General features: G+C 37.7%; 1 protein-coding gene across 4 annotated transcripts in view; it reads right to left on the reverse strand.

Annotated features, from left to right (window-relative positions):
* Positions 1-17644, reverse strand: part of LOC106172715 (uncharacterized) — a 29303-nt gene that overhangs the window by 4378 nt on the left and 7281 nt on the right. For 2 of the 4 annotated variants that reach the window (XM_013553528.3, XM_013553527.3), the window contains exons 3-9: positions 9600-9738; positions 6832-6921; positions 5914-6003; positions 2038-3886; positions 1479-1774; positions 963-1127; positions 306-529 (exon numbers count right to left, since the gene is read on the reverse strand). In XM_013553528.3, the coding sequence (XP_013408982.2) occupies positions 306-529; positions 963-1127; positions 1479-1774; positions 2038-3886; positions 5914-6003; positions 6832-6921; positions 9600-9738 (2853 nt within the window). Of the gene's footprint in view, positions 1-305; positions 530-962; positions 1128-1478; positions 1775-2037; positions 3887-5913; positions 6004-6831; positions 6922-9599; positions 9739-9991; positions 10170-14320; positions 14452-17644 lie in introns of those variants that run through there. The other 2 variants (XM_086995910.1, XM_013553529.2) reach the window with 2 other exon arrangements.

Here is a 17644-nt window from a genome sequence, read left to right on the forward strand (position 1 = left end):
TGATTAATGGAAACTTAAAGGAACTTTCAATACCAATGTGTACAAAAGAGTAAATCTGAAACCTATGTGGTACTAGCACACTGTCCGATATTTTCTTTGGTATCCATCTATTTCAAATTAAAAAGACAGAGGCTACACTTAAGGTAAGTTCTTATTACTATCTACCATTATCAGTCTCTTAACCCTGTGTTAATTACGAAGTTACAATAGCCATCTCCAGCTCTACTGATCAAGTACAATAGTTTATCACATACTACACAAAAACTTATTCATTTAGAAAAAAGTTTCAAGAAGTCACAACATACTCTCTCCTGTTGTCTGTGGTCTGTCTGCAGAGCTGCATGTAGATCTCATCCCTGAGACTGATAATACTCCATCCCTTGGTGGTGATCTCCAGGGCTATCTGGGCCTGGGAGCACCCCTTCCCCTTCTTATCCCCCATATAACTCTGGATCAGCTTGAACACATCCATAGCCTCCCTCTTCACCACCTTGTCATTGGTACGCAGCATGGGCTTCTGAATGGGATCCTGGAAAATAATAATAATAATAATAATAATAATAATAATAATAATAATAAATATTAATCATCACTGTCATAATAACATTTTTTTTACTATTTATTTTATCACCTTATAACTAGAATTATCTCTTATTTTGAACAACTTTATATGGTACTGACTGAAATTACCATAACATATGAACATCAACTAACTTAAGGCTTTTTGTATCTCAAACAGATTTTATGGTTCCATATTCCCTGAGATGTACAGAATGTATCTGTTATAGCTTGTGAAAACTACGATGTAACCTTCTCAGGACTGACAGTCATCAATTTATCTTAACTGATCAAATTCTATTCACTTATTCATGATGCGTGGATGCGTGTGTTAAATTTTTTCACTATATCTTCCAATGCATCATCATTTCCAACCATTATTTTCCAAAGCATGTCACACTTACTTTGGACCATGACAGCAAGTTACTGAGGGGCACCTTCTTTCCAAACAGACCCTTCTTGTGCTTGTTCAGGTGTTTTTGAGCATAAGTCTCTATGTCGCTCTCAGAGTTGGGTTTCTTGGAGCCCACTCCGCCAGACTTTGAGGAGGGGATGGTGCAGGATTTTCCCTATAAGACAACGTGATGGTATTGGTTTAAAATACCCAAGTTAAATAAACACTCAATGACCATTTGTGTGACATAAAGGGAACTTAATATTTTATTTATCTGAATCTCACATGAACGGTAAAAATTAACAGAAGCCTTCTTAGCATTTTCCAAATAAAATCTAAAATATTAGAATTTAAAGTCAAGACAGACATTTTAAGTTTATTGAAAGGGTCATTATCATTCTTTGCAAAAACAATTTTTAATCACATATCTTAAAGTATGAAAATTGTAAAAGGATGATGATAACAATAAATAAATAAATAAATAAATAAATAAATAAATAAATAAATAAATAAATAAATAAATCACCTGTCTCTGCAAGGAGCCGGTAGGATCGGCCACATTGGCCTCGGACTGGGAGGCTACCACCATGGACTGTGGTCTCTGCTGGGCCAGCTCTGCCTGCAGTGACAGAGACTTCTCTAACACAGGAGGCATGGGGGATGCCTCCTGCTTCTCCACCAACTTCTTCCTCTTCAGGGAGGCGTGCTGGGTCTCCATGGGCAGCTGGGGAGGCCCCACTGTCCGGAGACGCTGTTTTGGAGACGACTCGGAGAACACGCTACTTGCATCTGAATCTTCGTAATGAGCAGGATCGACTATACCTAATATGACAGATTTGAAATATAATGAACTTTTTGGTAATCTTCTTCAAGTTTAAAACAACCTCCATACTTAGCATGTAACTGTGGTTATCCTTTTTACACTATAACTTGTGATGAAAGATACATTCAAAATGTGTTGGGTAAATATTACAGAGGATACATGCATGACAATGAATACTTTTTCTAAATTTTCTTTTCATTATACAAACACCATTGAATCATTATAAATTAACTACCTGGTTGTTGATAAGTTTTAACCTTACCTGAACTGGAATTATAACTGGAGCCCTGAGACCCCAGGGACCTCTCACTCCCAGGGGTGCCCTGTTTACTGCCATAGTCAGGAGGCGAACCACTGTGACCTTGTAGCTCAGACACCTGGTCTCCATTCCTCTCCTCCCTCTCTTCCTCCTCATCATCCTCTCCCTGGTCCAGACCAATCTGCTGCAGAAGTAGCAACTCCTTGGGGTCTGGCATGATCTGCATGGGGGGCAAGTTGGCATATTCCGCGTACTCCGGGTCTGAACTCAGCTGTCTCTGCATCCAGGGAGAGGAGGATGAAGTGGAGATTTCGATCTCACTTTGTTCCTGGTCCTCCTGTTGTTGGCTGACTTCTTCTTGCTGTTTCTGTAGCTGGTGGTGCCTCTGAACGTCTTGCTGGTAGTGAATAGCTGCAGCGTTTTCCTGTTGTAGATGCTGAGGCGACTGCCTGGCTCCAGTGGGTATTGGCCCTGCCCTCCACATAATAGGTGCCCCAGGCTGGTAAGCCCATACTGGCTGTACATAGCTGGGTTGACTTCTGGAGGAGCTAGAACTCTCCAACTGCTGCTGTTTCTTGTGTTGTAGTATTTGAGGGGGCTCCAGTACATGCACCCTGTCTTGTATACTGTGTAAATGCACTCCGCTCTGTTGCTGTTGATCCTGTATGTGATTCTGCAGCTGATGATCATATACATATTCATTGGCATTGCGTAGTGATCCATGTGATGAATGACTGTCGTGTACGTTACGTAATGATCCCTGTGAGGAATGACTATCTGATTGGTCACGCTGCTTCAGAGAAGTCTGTGAACTTTGGCTATCAGCACGCTCTAGTTTACGGTCCCTCTGAGAGGAATGGGATAAATCGCTATCTGATCTATCATGTCTGTAATAACCAACTTTGCGTTCAGCATCAGACCGCTTTTCTTTTTTAGAGCCTCTTCTTGAATCACTGTCCGACCGATCCATTTTATATCCTGATCGACTATCACTATCTGATTTATCCTTGATGGACCCGCTTCTGTTATCACTGTCTGACCTGTCGTGTCTTAGTCCACTCCTCTCACTGTCCGAGCGGTCAATCCTGTAACCCAGACCACTGCGGCTATCTCCACTGTCAGAGCGATTCAATTTATATCCAAGATTCCCATCCCTGAATTCACCACTACTGTCCAAAGAAGTCTGTGTGGTGGTCTGAACTATCTGAACCTGTGGAGAATAAGTTTCTAAGTACCTTTGAATTCTTTGCTCATCGTTCTCAAAGACCTGCTGGCTATAAATATCTTTAGGAGCAATGCTGCCCCCTACTAATGGGTGTTGTTCCAAATTTATACGTTTATAAGATAACTGGCCATCCCTACGTTGTGAGGGCACATAAGCAGGGTTGGTTCTTGGGAAGGCCCTGGCCTTGGGTTTATCTTTACTGGGACTTCCCAGCTCCGAGCCCACTTCCCTGCTGTCCAAGTCCTCCCTGGTAAAGCTATCCTCTTTGTTAAAGCTGTCTTGCTGCTCCTGTCGGCCGGGAGAGGTGGTCTCGTAAGAGCCCCGTCCACTGTCCTGCCTAGACAGGGGCATCCTCTCCACTGAGGACCGCATAAATTCATGCCTAGAGGGTGCTGGACTGGCAGTCACTGAGTGGGAATCAACAGATCCACGGGGAGAGTCGCGGGAGCGTCTTGGCAGGGGTGATTCCAGAGTCCTCTGTGGGGCATCCATAGAATCCCGACGCACATAAGGAATGGAGCTCTGTGATGTCTGACTTCCTCTTCTGTGGCCCAAGCGATCTCCATTGACGAACTGGTCCACTCTGTCAAAGCGTCCCGACCCACCAGACCCATGGCGACTAGGGTGCTGGAAATAAAACATATAGAATCATCAGTTTTAATTTTTTTGATATTATCAAAATAGTACACAAAAAAGTGTATAACATACTGAGGCTAATTCATACAAATTTTCTTTACAAAAAACACTGTATCACAAAAAGAGGTTAATTCAGTTCCAACCTATATTGAAATGAAAAACAAATTAGAGACAACAATTTAAAACAAGCCAATGGCTTAATGTCTTCCAACTTGACAAGACACTTGATCTCATTGGATTAAAATAGTAATTTCTGCCCCCAGCTGTTCCTGATATTCCACATCACTGATAATGCTTTTATGTCAAGTAAGGTCATGCCATTAATTACATTTTAATCCTTCTGATAGAACTGATTAGACAAATTAGTCACCATCAAATTCCTCCAGGACCTATCTGTTTATTTTAATACAGTAAATGTTATCAAAATTAGAAATGTTCTCAAATTAGATAAGAAAATTTTTCTTAATTGCCTATATTAAAGAAATTAAGGTTATTTTAAAAAAGCATATTTTCCCAAATTATATGTGTTGCATAAACGAATAAACATTTTCATAATAAATTTGTAACTAAAAAAAACACACTCGACATATATCTCCAACTCTTTATAGATACCAAAACATCCAATTCATTTTTCGCCAACAGCCAACAACAACAATGACACAAAAAGATTCCTTTCAAAACGATCATATAATCTGACACAATAGAATGAGTCAATGGCATGATGAAATGTGGGATCTCCCAAGAGAACAAGATGAGATCAGCTCTGAAAGCCCACGATGACAGGTGCGAGGCTGGCTGAACCAGAAATTACACATTTACATAACAAAGAGCCAATCAATGAAACCCTGACATATGAAAAAACACCAATTAATTACAGCTTTCAGATTTTCAATTGAATTATCACCACATTATGACTCATTTAATTCTAAGTACAAATTTACACACAATGTGTGCTAGCCAGTTAAAGACACACTTTATGTCAACTTAATAAACGCTGATCACTGGAGAAGAAATGTTTCATGGAAAACAATACTTCCTAAATATGGTCAATACATCTCGAAAATTTATCTGTCAATACTCAAATATTTTCTGAATAGAAGCGTAAAATGTCTTTTAGTCCCTAATGGTCAGAGACCCTGTTAGAAGGGGAAGACGGTATCAGGGGGGCACCTTTACCCCTGACATGAACTTAAAGTCATCAAAACCCAGGAAAGTTTAAAAACAATGTGGTTTCCAGTGACTGAGCAAGACATCAGTTTACAGAAGTCTGTGTTTGGACAAGCAAGCTTGGGAAATAAATTAGATCAACACGCCTTAGAATCCAGTCAATAACATAAACACCATCTAGTGTCCTGTCTGTATTCTTTGGTATTGTATGCTATCTCTCCAGTAGGCCACTGAATCAGGTGCACCAGACATGTGCTGGTATATCTAATCTATTATTGTGTCTGGCTTCCATTCCATTTTTTTCTGGTTAGTCACTAAATTAAAAATATTCATCTTTTCAATGGATTTTTTTTTTCATCAAACCTATTTTTTAGGAACCCAAATCTGCTAAATATTCCCAAAAAGACATAAGAAGCTAATCACATAATTGTAGTAAACATTATAAAGATTATAAATGATTTTACTGCAATAATGATCATCGCAACTCCTGAACCTCCATTACTTCATACCCATCGCATAGTAGGCAAACTTCACAAGGAAGTCTTCACAGGTTTTTTTTTTACCCCAAGGCATGGACTTTCAATAGAAGTAGACTCAATACTGAATTCAAATGCTATAATTTTAAGTTTCTATCTCCTTATTTAAGTTCCACACACTGATGATCTTTCTTCAAAACAGTACGCTGCACATGACACTATTCCCAATGTCCCTACAATATCCAAAAGAAACTCCTGTTGGGATTTTTTGGGTTAACACCCCTACTAATGGCAGAGATGGGAGAGATTAAAATACTTCTATACATGTGGCCAATATTTCTATTCATGTGACCAATATTGTCTGGAAATTCTTACATGCTTCCTTGATACTCTTGGACTGGCTTGAGAGTGTGTTGATCTGACAGAGCCCGAGCGGACATGATCTGGGAGAATCCGATCTCTTTTCTGAATAAGAAAAAAGGAAAATATTTTATAAAGACATTTGAAGAATAAGGTATTTGCTTGTACACACATACACACCACACACACACTCACTCCATAAACTAATACTGATGGCACAACTGAAATATGATTAAGATATATCACTGCGTTACAAAGTAAAGATACCCAATGTGCTTGAATACCAGGGCCGTGAGTTTACATAGATGTGTATGGAGCAACTCTGACTACATCAGACGCACCAACACATACATTTTGCTTTACTGAAAGGGCTAAATGATAAACTTAGTACACAAAATATTGTTGTACATATCAGTATTATCACAGGACTGAACACAAACTGGAGATTTATGTTGATATTAACTGTTGAAATATCATTACACTGTTATTCAAATCATCTGTATGCTAAGTGGTATATTGAAGATGTAGCTTGTTATGTTGGGTTAAAATATCATTATTTTTAACAAAAAATAATTCGTTTCAAAAGAGACTTCACATGTTTTTTAACTACAAGGCAGGGCGTTTGACACTTTATACAATCAACGGACTGACTCATCCATGTGAAACTCTATGCTTCAAAGGGTACAACATGTTTAATCTTTTAAGAAACATTTTTTCCATCTTTACACAAAAGACAAAGAGAAACCCACTTCACTTCATCATTATTCCTATTATGCTATTCCTTGATCACATGACTGAAACATCAATGTGAAACATTTTGCCTCATGGCTTAAAGATTTTTCTTTTCTTTAAAAACGATTTCATCATCTTAACACGAGAGAATGAAAAACCCATTTCACTGCATCATAATTTTTCATTGTCTATATAACTTACTGGAGTACTGGGGGTCTGGGTGGCGATCTCACGTTTGGCAGGCTTCTTGTCATCCAGGTCATCTCGAACCTCGGTATTCTGTTTCAGAGTCTGGAAAACAATAGTTGTACTTTTAAATGCTTTAATAAATGTGAATGTTTTATTAAGAAATATAAACCAGAACAAGTCCCAAACATAAATCTTCTGACCAAGACGTGACAGATAATATAGCAAAATACTATCTTTTTCAAGACGCGTATTTAACCATTTTAAAAAAATAAACTTTTATTCAAAATTAGAAACCTTATAATATGATTTCTTTCTAACCTCAGCTGAGTTAACAGTAAGGAATATGGGATTGGAAAAAAAATTGTTCTCTACTTTCTGAAATTGCAAGGCAAACACTTGTGGTGTTCTATCAAGGCAATCTGGTGTAATACCCAAAGTATGCTACGCCATGACTGCTCTGACCAAATACAGTATCTGCATACCTCATCGCCTCCTCCATACAGATTTATGTTACACGGCACAGGCAACATCATTTCTAAATGGTGATGTGGGCTTGCATATATGTCAGCATTTATAAGTACATATTTACGTAACCTTTTTTTTTTTTTACAAGAAAACCTAAGCTATACATTGTAGGGATTGTCAGTGCTAGAGCTCACTCATTTCAACTCTTTTTTGATACAGGCAAAAGCCGCAATATTATGAATCAATGACCCAAGTACAACATCTGCATGTCTATCATTTTTCTAATACCTTACTGGTAAGTAACCTATCAGAAAAGTATACATCAGAATACGAGAATCTATATCACAGATTCAGACAAGGCAGGTGTAAGTCTACATAATGGCAATAGTAGTCACAAGGCTTACATAGCATATAAACAATCCTCTTACGAAGGTGATTATTCATGGCTTATATAAGGTGTCTACAAACATCTCCCACTTGAAGTTGAGCAACATTACTTATCTGCCTGGTGCTTAGTTCTACAAAGAATGCCTGGCCATGGTCTACTATATCACTATTTCATTTCACAATCACCACAAGGCAACAGATAAATGCTCCTCAGAACACAGAACATGCAGTTACAACAAGACGATTGATAATTACAAATACGAAGCATCCGAGCCAACTATGCCGTCGGAGATTGGAGGAGGCTATCGAAGAAGTCTTCTTTCGTCTCATGCTGGCAGAATCGGTAGCTGACCAGGATAAAAGGCAAAATCCTTGACACTATCAACTTTATCCCTCAATCTCTTTGAGAAGCACATAAGACTCTGGGAAATCACTGCTTTCTATCTCATAACAACACCATTTCTATTAAAACACCAGGGGGACTACGATTATCAAATGATTTTTTATTCACGGATAATGCATTAGTCATGTTTCTATTGGCTCCTCTGAAGATCAGAGGATATTAATAATTGTACTCATGCTACCCGAGTTCCAATTAAGACAACTAGGAAGCCATACTGGTTATCTATCACCGAGAGCTCCCCAGGGGATCAGAAACAAAGGTCCCCGTCTTCAGTGCTTTTGTGACTCCCTAAACATCTGTGGTGATCAGTTCTCCACTCATTACCCTGACACAGTCTGTTTGGTTTCTATCTCACAAAACAAACATTAGGTTTATTGGGACAGTTACTTTACATGATTGTGTTCTTTATGGAGTGCTTCTCGGAGTTCAATCGTGATGAAGTGGAAACAATAACTATTCATTTCCCTGACATTGTCTCATGTCTAATAACAGTCGCAGGCACCCAAGCAATAGCCACCATCCTTTAATTGTGTAATTTTCTGAATATTGCATGTGTCTAATCAGGCTTCAGTGATCTCTAGTGTACAATTTATATCTTATACTACACTTTGGCAGGATTTAATGTTGATGAATAGCCTGGATCTTAGGCATGATAATATCATTAATCATATCAGTTTTATGTCCTATACAATTGTTTACGGGATTAACATGCAGATCCTCCAAATGGATTCACATGCAACAACAATAATATTGCCCAAGGCATACTGACATAATGACCAGTTACCTTTAACAACTACATACTTTATTTATATATTTTCTTTATCTTTCAATACGATTGGTGATTGCAGGTCGTCTAGATTACTCCCTATCATCACAAAAAATATTTTACTAGTAATCATCAAACAGAGCAAAAATGTATGGTTGGCCTCATATTTTTAAAGGGGCAAAAATATCCCTAACATATAACATTCTCTGCTGCAACAGGAATGTTTAAATTTATTTCTCCCTCATTTCTGTGTCTGTGAACATCCTTGCATGAGGACTGAAAAGGTCAACTCAGCCAGCACAGCACTGGGAACACCTTCAAGCTGAACTAATGGTCATTATGGAAAGGTGAAGCTTCACCTGGGGCTTCTGTAAGTCTGCCACAAGACCTAGGCTCTGACAGTGTCTTTTAATTAGATGGAAAAACAGGAAGAGGAAAGAAAATCAGCCTGCATACATATATGTGTATGTGTGTGTGTACACACACACACACACACACACACACACACACACACACACACACACACACACACACACACACACACACACACACACACACACACACACACTATTTGCTTTACTAGCTATGCCATGATAATGAATACTACATGGTAGAAGGGTAAAAGGAGAGAGAAAATATCAGTAAATCACCACTTCATAAAATATTCTCAGTAAAACAAGAGAAAGAGGAGAACAGTTCTGTTACCAACAAGTTCAACAACTCTACTAAAATACAGACAGAATTTATTATGTTATTTACCTGCAACTTTGCCAAAGGAATAATATCACAATTCTGTGGCCTGTGCCAAACTGTCTTCTGTGTGGTTGCATTATAATAGTAGAATCTTGAAGTGTTCTGGTCAAACAGCTCCCACCACTGATTGTCATCGGTCTTCTTGCTGTAAGATGAGAATATATGGGTTTAGTAACAAACAAAATAGAAGCAAATCATGAATTTTGAACACTAACTAGGGTTAATCAATCTGCTTGTCATGAATTCTAAAATGTACATATGTTATATTGGCGGACCAATTGTCTTTTCCAGGCAGTCTTATAATAGCATGAAGTTTCAAAACTGACGCTATAAATGAAAAGAATTTTTAAAAACTTCATATGCTGACTAATATCTGGGTATTTCCAATGGCATATTACCCATTTCTAGAACTGGAGGTGTGTCTCCCTGTATCCCTTCTACAGCAAAGACAACACCCCATTTGCATGCATGTGGCTACAGAGACAACATATACTGCCCAGCTAGCTATCCACAGACAAAAATCAGTGTATATCCCCCAACAAAACCACGGCCTTCGATGCCTAACCACTCTTGACCACTGGGGAGAAAAGGGGTCTATTCATTAGTAAATCTCAGTGTTAATTCTGAAAATTCCATTTCCTTTCATAAACAAGACTTTTGTAGCATTTCTGTTATTGTTGTTATATCACCTACTCGGGTCTGCAGATAGCATTGAGATATGCCTGATTCATTGACCATGGACAGCCTTCAACATTGTTTATGTTGTAAAGATTTATCCTGCTCCCAAAAATGGGCAGGTTTTCTTGCACAATCTTAGCATTGTTCCAGGCCAAAGGGCTGTTTCTCCGGTGAGGCGGATAGCGCTGATACTTTATGAAAACAGAATTTCATGAAACCGAAAACAACCTGACGATTCATGCTTATCCAGCTTCAAGGCATCCAATTATGAAGAATGACCCCCAGAAAAGAAGAATCAAAAGTTGCTGAATAAAGTGAGCTATTCTCCTGTTGATAAATTCCAACAGAAGAACCTAACCTTCCACTCAAGTGGAAAAAGATCAAAGGTAACGTGTCATGGTTCACCAAGCAATCATTTCAACTTGACCAATAAATTTTGATAGAGAGTCCCATTTAAAGACAATGTTTTGACAAATCTGTCTGGGGGATGAAAACAGAGCAGATCCTGAATAACAAAATATACTCTCTGGACCAACTGGCCTTTAATTAGACAAACCTGTTATGTTGACCAAGGACAAGCATTCATTTTTTTTTTTTTTTTTTTTTTTACACACAGGGCCTATCATCTTACTGTTTATCTACAAAGATCACTATCCAGCCTATAGATTTATTACAAAAACTTGCAAAATGGTGTTATCCTAATGAAAAAATATTTGCCTGTGGCAGGTATGTCTTGCCCAGCTATCTAAATATGGCATTACTGGACTTCAGATTTGCTTGTAATATCATTTTACCCAAGAATGGTTTGAAATTGAAAGGGGATCTTTTGCATTAACTTTATTCCTCCAACAATTTAATGTACAAGGGAATGCAGTCAAATGATGGACCTAAGTACCAATTACCTATTATTCAGTTAAAGCTGATAAACTTTGTATTATTTTGGAATCGTAAAAATGCAAGGAACTCTGTCTTAGTGCTGTTAATGTCTTTATAAAAGTGGCATGTAAAAAGACTCTGGAGGCAGAACAATGGTTTTATTGTTATAGATGAATTAAACCTATCCACTCTGACCTGTTAAAGCAAATAAGCAACTTACAGCATCCAAACCATTTAAGACAGTGACTGGCAGGAGCTGTTGTTTTTAACAAGAAAAACTGACAAAGAATACCAAATCAATACGGCAATTACTTGAAATTTTTGAAACACATCACTTTTCCTCATATCCTATACCACATTTCAATGATTTATCTTATTCAGACAACCATAACTCTGTTATTATCTTACACAAAGTCATCTAACTTTTCAAAACTTTTGAATTAACATCTTTAAATATAACTAACAAAATCTCGTTCTTTTTTTCTGAGGGAGGGGGGATTTAAGAATTTGTTATTCAAATTTAATGAGTAATTACCATAGTCTAAGCAGTGTCTACCAGACTAATGATGTGTTTCTAATAGGGTTTCAGTCTACTGAAAAGACAGGGTGGGAGTTCTATCAAAACTAACTGACAGTATCATTACTTCTGTCCATTGCTCTCATTTTTTCTTCCCAGGAGAATTTCCCTCCAGACAACATATAGACTCCAGAGTTAATTTTGGCCACATCATAAACCAATAACAGGTATGGAATAAGTAGAAATATTTTGCACTTAAGGAAACGAACAGACCATGTGACTGACTCCACAAAGACATGATGGAAACTCAGAAGGTATTGCAGCCTCAAGAGCCTGTTAAAATCTAGATAATTGCAGGCCATACCAAGATGATGCAGGAGTCTTGCAGCAGGACCCAAGATTTTAAAGAGATTCCATGGCTACTGGGACTACATCAGGCATTTCAGCCACTTTCCTTCATCAATATTTATTTGAACAACCACAGTTCGTATTGAAATAAAAAAAAAAGAGGAAACATACTGATGGCTGAAAAATTATACTTCAGAGGGGTGAGTTTGAAATTAATGCCCCAATTAATTCCCAAATATTATCAAAATAGCTTCACTGTAACTTGGTATTGGGCCGCAAACCGGCAAGTTTCGCCATGGCTGCTCAACAAGAAAATTAAGAATCAGTGCTTCCTACAAGCATCTTACACATAAAAATAGGAACATTTATATCCATTCCATTTACCTCTTAAGCCCCCAAAAAGCCATCAACTTCAATTGAATTCCTGATCCTTTAATATCACAAGTGTCATATGCGCAATCAATATCTATAAAATTTCTAATATGTTCATATCAAGTTGCTGAATAAATAACACACCTGGGAGGACACTAGTATACATGGGTGGCCTAACCTGGTAATGTAGTATACCTTTTGCTTTCCACTCACAAAGTTTTCAATACAATCTGTTTATTTCTATAGTGAACTCAGAATAACCCCAGCTGGACAAAATGACTCACTCACAGGACTTTATATATTAAGTTTAAGTTGAATCCCTAGTTTGATTTTAGTTTAATTGTCCAAACACTGTTTTTGTTTTCAGGAAATTTGCTTCAGAGCTTTAAAAGCGTAGGTAAGAGGTTAGCATGTGAAACATACTTTGGGGAATTGCAGAAGTGAATCTAGTTTCAGAACATGAAAGGATGGTTAACCTCATTCACATTTATATAAATATACAAGGTAATAAAATCCAAAAATGTGAGATCACAAAGAATGAGAAATGTTTTCCTTGCTTGTTCTCTTACCCATTCTAAATAAAAAAAATCTAACTTTAATATATACACAATTCAGTGTTTAAAACACCAACTGGCCCCAGGCCAACATGTTTCTAGCCAAGCCAATAAACTGTACTTAACAGACCCTAAGGGCTGAATAGTAATACTATGTACATTTTATTCTGGCAAGTCTAGAAGGCCACCAAATAAGAAGTCTCTCACAGCATTATTTAAGATATATTCTAAAACTGTGATAAAAGAAATCTCTACCTATGAAACATGAAAATTGAAATAAACTTCAACCATGGAGAGCTCTTTGACATTCTATTTGGTAGTAACAAAGAACATTTATCTACAGAAAATAAAAACATCTGGGCGTATTCCTATCTGATTACTGAAGTTTCTGGCCATTCTGAAGGCCATAATGTGCACCATATAACTACACATCTCGTAGAACTATCAACAGATGTGCCCCATTAACCTACAGAGGAGGTACAACTCTGTCAGCTGGCCCAACACTATGACCAATGAACACATACCTGGGGCAGGTAAATACCGCATATTAACGAGCACCACTTTTCTCCCTACAACTCCAGCACAAATAAGACACATGTGAACGTGAGTGCATGTGCATATGTAATATAACCTTTGGAACCAGACAAGACATATACAAAAGTGTATTTTCATTACATTCCTGACAGAGAAATCTGACAGGTGTAGCTTGTATATTTTCAGCTCTTCTTTTTTCTGGTAGATGCAAAATAGTGTGCACACTACTAGTAAGTTATCCAGTGGGGTGATGATTATGGTAATACTGAAAGAAAGCATCATCTTGTATAGATCCATAGCTTATACCACAGCGGATGTAGAGAACAAAAGACCCAGATGCACTGTATCTCTCATACACCCACGGCAAGCATTACATGTAGGCACATTAAACCATGTTTAGAGCTTTTGTTCTCAACATGGAAGAAGTCATGTACACTACTCTACAGCATGTGACATCCACTCGTGTTTCACATTCATGACACAGTTTAACACACACACACCCGCTGACTTGCAGTATATCTATTACCTGATGAATATTATGTGCAACTACTCTGCTAATTTGATCATATATTTTTTCTTTATGTAATACTATACAACACCCAATAAAGTTACCACCTCTGTGGCTCACATAAAGTGAAAATTTTACATGAAATCTAATACTAAAATGCCACCTAATTTCTTTTCAACAGAAATACAGGTGTGCAGATAAGCATGCAATGTTATGACACATAGCAACATGAACTGTACAGCTTTTAATCCCTAACTGACATTTTCAGAACCTAATTAGCAGCAGATATCAAAAGCCATCACTCAGTTTGAAATGACATAAGCAATGGTGAATGCACTACCTGAAGAACAAAGAAGAGGCCGTGGAAACGGTGGTTCTCTGGTGCTGCACACTGATCTTGCGAGCCGAGCACTGGAGTTTGACTTCCACAGAAAACAAAGACTTGGCCTCCGCCATTTGGCAATAGTGTGAATCCCATCTATTCAGCATTTTCATCAGAAAGATCCCAAACTAATATCACAATGTATCCTGCCTGTGCAATGTGCAGCCTCCTGTTTTCCCATTAAAAAACTTAGACTTTGTACTTGTCATTTTGAAGCACCAACTTTCGTCCAGGACTGTGAGATTTTATCGATGCAACAGTAATTACTGACAGTCATTTTCCAACAGAAGGTGAGATGTGTAACAGCATCTGCTCTATCCTACATCTAATTTCAGATTTCCAAAGATGATAACGAAAAAAAAAAGAGAAAAAAACCCACAAAGATGCCTGCTAAGGCATTAGACAAGGCGTTTCCCAATCTAGTTCATCTCATCCCGTTTAAATGAAACACTTGGCTTCAAACCATATCACCGTCCTGACGAATTCTCACACCTTGACCAAGAAAATGTGACTAACAGTGCTGAGTGATAGGGAAGATGAGCAAACCAAGCTCCAGGTATCACACCAAACACTACCCCACCAATCAAACTGTATCTTCCCTCTTCAACATCTCAGTATATCAGCTTCAAATTGGTGCAAGATCACTGAAACCCATGTTCCTGACCTTCAACATAAATTCCACTCAAAAAGAACATGTATACAGAAAGCAGCTTTCTGAGGTACACCACATACTCTTATACCTGGCCCTAATAAAACTTTAAGTGTTAGGGTCATATGGATAGTGTAGCTCACTTGTGATACTGAGGTATCCAGGAGAAAGAGATAACCAGACTGCAATTGTAAACTAAAAGGAGGGCTGAAGACATGGAATTCCATAAGTCAGTCTAACTGAGTAGGAGGTGTCCCTCATTACTACTCACCCCTACTGTTTCCACTCCAAGAACTACTAGCCCCAAACGTCAATCTATCCCACAACCTTTCAGGGTTTACAATCATTTCAATCACCTCCACTCAAGGCAGTTGCCTTAATTGAAGATCTTAAGTGAGTGGAGGGTTTTTTCCTCAATAAAAAAATGAACTACTTCTAGTTTGATATATGCTTTATATCTTTTCCAAATGAAAATATCAAAGTACTTGGGCAGTGCTTGGAAAGTGAGTAGGGTTTAATTGAAAAAAACATAGTTCTTTTTTGTGTGCAGACTTTATTTTAAAAGCTCTATTGACCTTTACTAGTGACACCAATAAACATCAGGCACAACTCCACCTGATAAATAAAATGAATGTTACCAATCCCGGGAAAATCCAAGAAATATACTCCAGGAATGCATGGACATTTGCAGACACATTTCTCTTTCATCCCTGGGATTATTCACTTGCTTACAAGCTAGGATTTATGAAGAGAAATTTATTGATGAAGAGGGTAAGATTTTACCTTGTTTAATACCAAGAGTATGACTTCGCCTTAAATTCCTGGAATCAATGCTTTGTTGATACTTATCAAGCATGGCATTAAAATATTCCAATCAACCCAGTAATAGGTTTTCAGGAGTTTTATGCAACTTACATTAGCTCCAACAATTTCTTTGCACCCAGTTACCTGGTTTTCAACTTTAATGTTTCATGTTCATTCATCTTTTTTATTCATGCTAGTGACAAAATACCATCCAAGTTTCCCAGTATCTGTTAAGTTGTCTAATAGGATTAATGCACACATATACAAACTTTGCATCTAATATCTTCATCTAAGGTTTTGAATTACAACTTTATTTCTTCCTTAATCAAATTTTGTGAAGGACTGATCCATCCTAGCTTTGTAACTGATTGTGGTATTGTTTCCAAAGTGCAATTCTATTTTAGGACACCCCGAGTTAAATATGTATATCAATAACAACACAACTCCGCCTGGTTTACTATATAGGCATCATAATCCAATTATCTAATAATTCATTTTGCCAGCAAATTCCATTAGGGTCTGCTACTGGATACTGGTTATGCTACTCTTTTCCAAAGTGATAGGTATGTGTGATGGATATGTGCAGTAATTTGCGAAGAGCATTTCACATGGGTCACATAACTCTGGTCATCAGTAAATGAGGATAAGAATCCCTACAAAATATTAATCACTTGTCAGAAGAAATTAGTATAATGTGCCTAACAAGGACTGTTAATGTCATGGAACTGAAGAATATCACTTTCTATGGCTACGCTTTTTGCATGTGGCCTATCAATTAGGTAGCATGTTCTAGAGTTTCTCTGTTAGAAAATGACACCAAATGGTTTAATTTCCAACTAAATATTAACAGAAAATACATTTTATAGTTGCACACTGCATCTAGCACTGCCTGGCATTCTAAAAGAAATGCTTTTACTCCCTGATTCTAATGCAGTGTGCTTTACTTTTTGTCAGGTTAAAAGAAAGTGCATTCTTACTAATTAACAAATTAGGACTGCAACACAGTATAACACTTCTTGACATTGGCATCTGCAGAGGGAGGAAGCATCTCCTTCCATGCCCATTTTCTGGAATCCATATAACCAGTTATGTTTAATGGGAGAGAGAAAGTAGTGAGAGGAGAAGACACACCCACTCGCACCCCTCCATCTTGCTCCTCTTTCTGAAAATCATGTCACCAATGCATGTTTGGTGGAGGTATCTTTGGATATCTAAGTGAACATATTCAGATAGTGGTGGGAATACATATGAAATACTATAGATTCAGGTAGATGTGAACAGATCAATACTCCAATGTTAAGAACAGGAAGCAAATACACATTACTGGATTCTAATGTAGATCATATTACTGAACAAAGGGAGTCTCTTGTAAATGAAATCTTTTATAGAAAACATCTTCAAAAGTGTATGTTTACTGCAAGATTTTGCTGCAAGGGTGGATTTATCCCCTTCAAATAATTGCAAGGATAATTTCCCCATACCTCAACTGAATATCAAACATTGCTTTCATAAGAAATGAAAGGATATACAGGAAATGCTTCATTTTCACCCTGAAAAAACTGGCCCCAAAGGATACATTGATTCCAACTGACCAGAGAGAAAAGACTGCAGGAGAGTTGGTCCCACAAGATCAAAGGCTTCAATAGCTTAACACACTGCATACAGTTCACACTGATAAAGTAAAACTATAGATTACCAAGTCAGTGAACCCATAAACTAAACCATACCATACACAGATTAGTTAGAAAATCAATTCTCTCATATCCATAACAGGAATATAACTGTTCCCTTGGTGGACATGTAATAGCATTACACGGCAATGACTTCTG

Source organism: Lingula anatina, chromosome 1 (assembly GCF_051362555.1).
Source record: "Lingula anatina isolate TDL-2025a chromosome 1, LinAna3.0, whole genome shotgun sequence".
NCBI classification, from domain to species: domain Eukaryota; kingdom Metazoa; phylum Brachiopoda; class Lingulata; order Lingulida; family Lingulidae; genus Lingula; species Lingula anatina.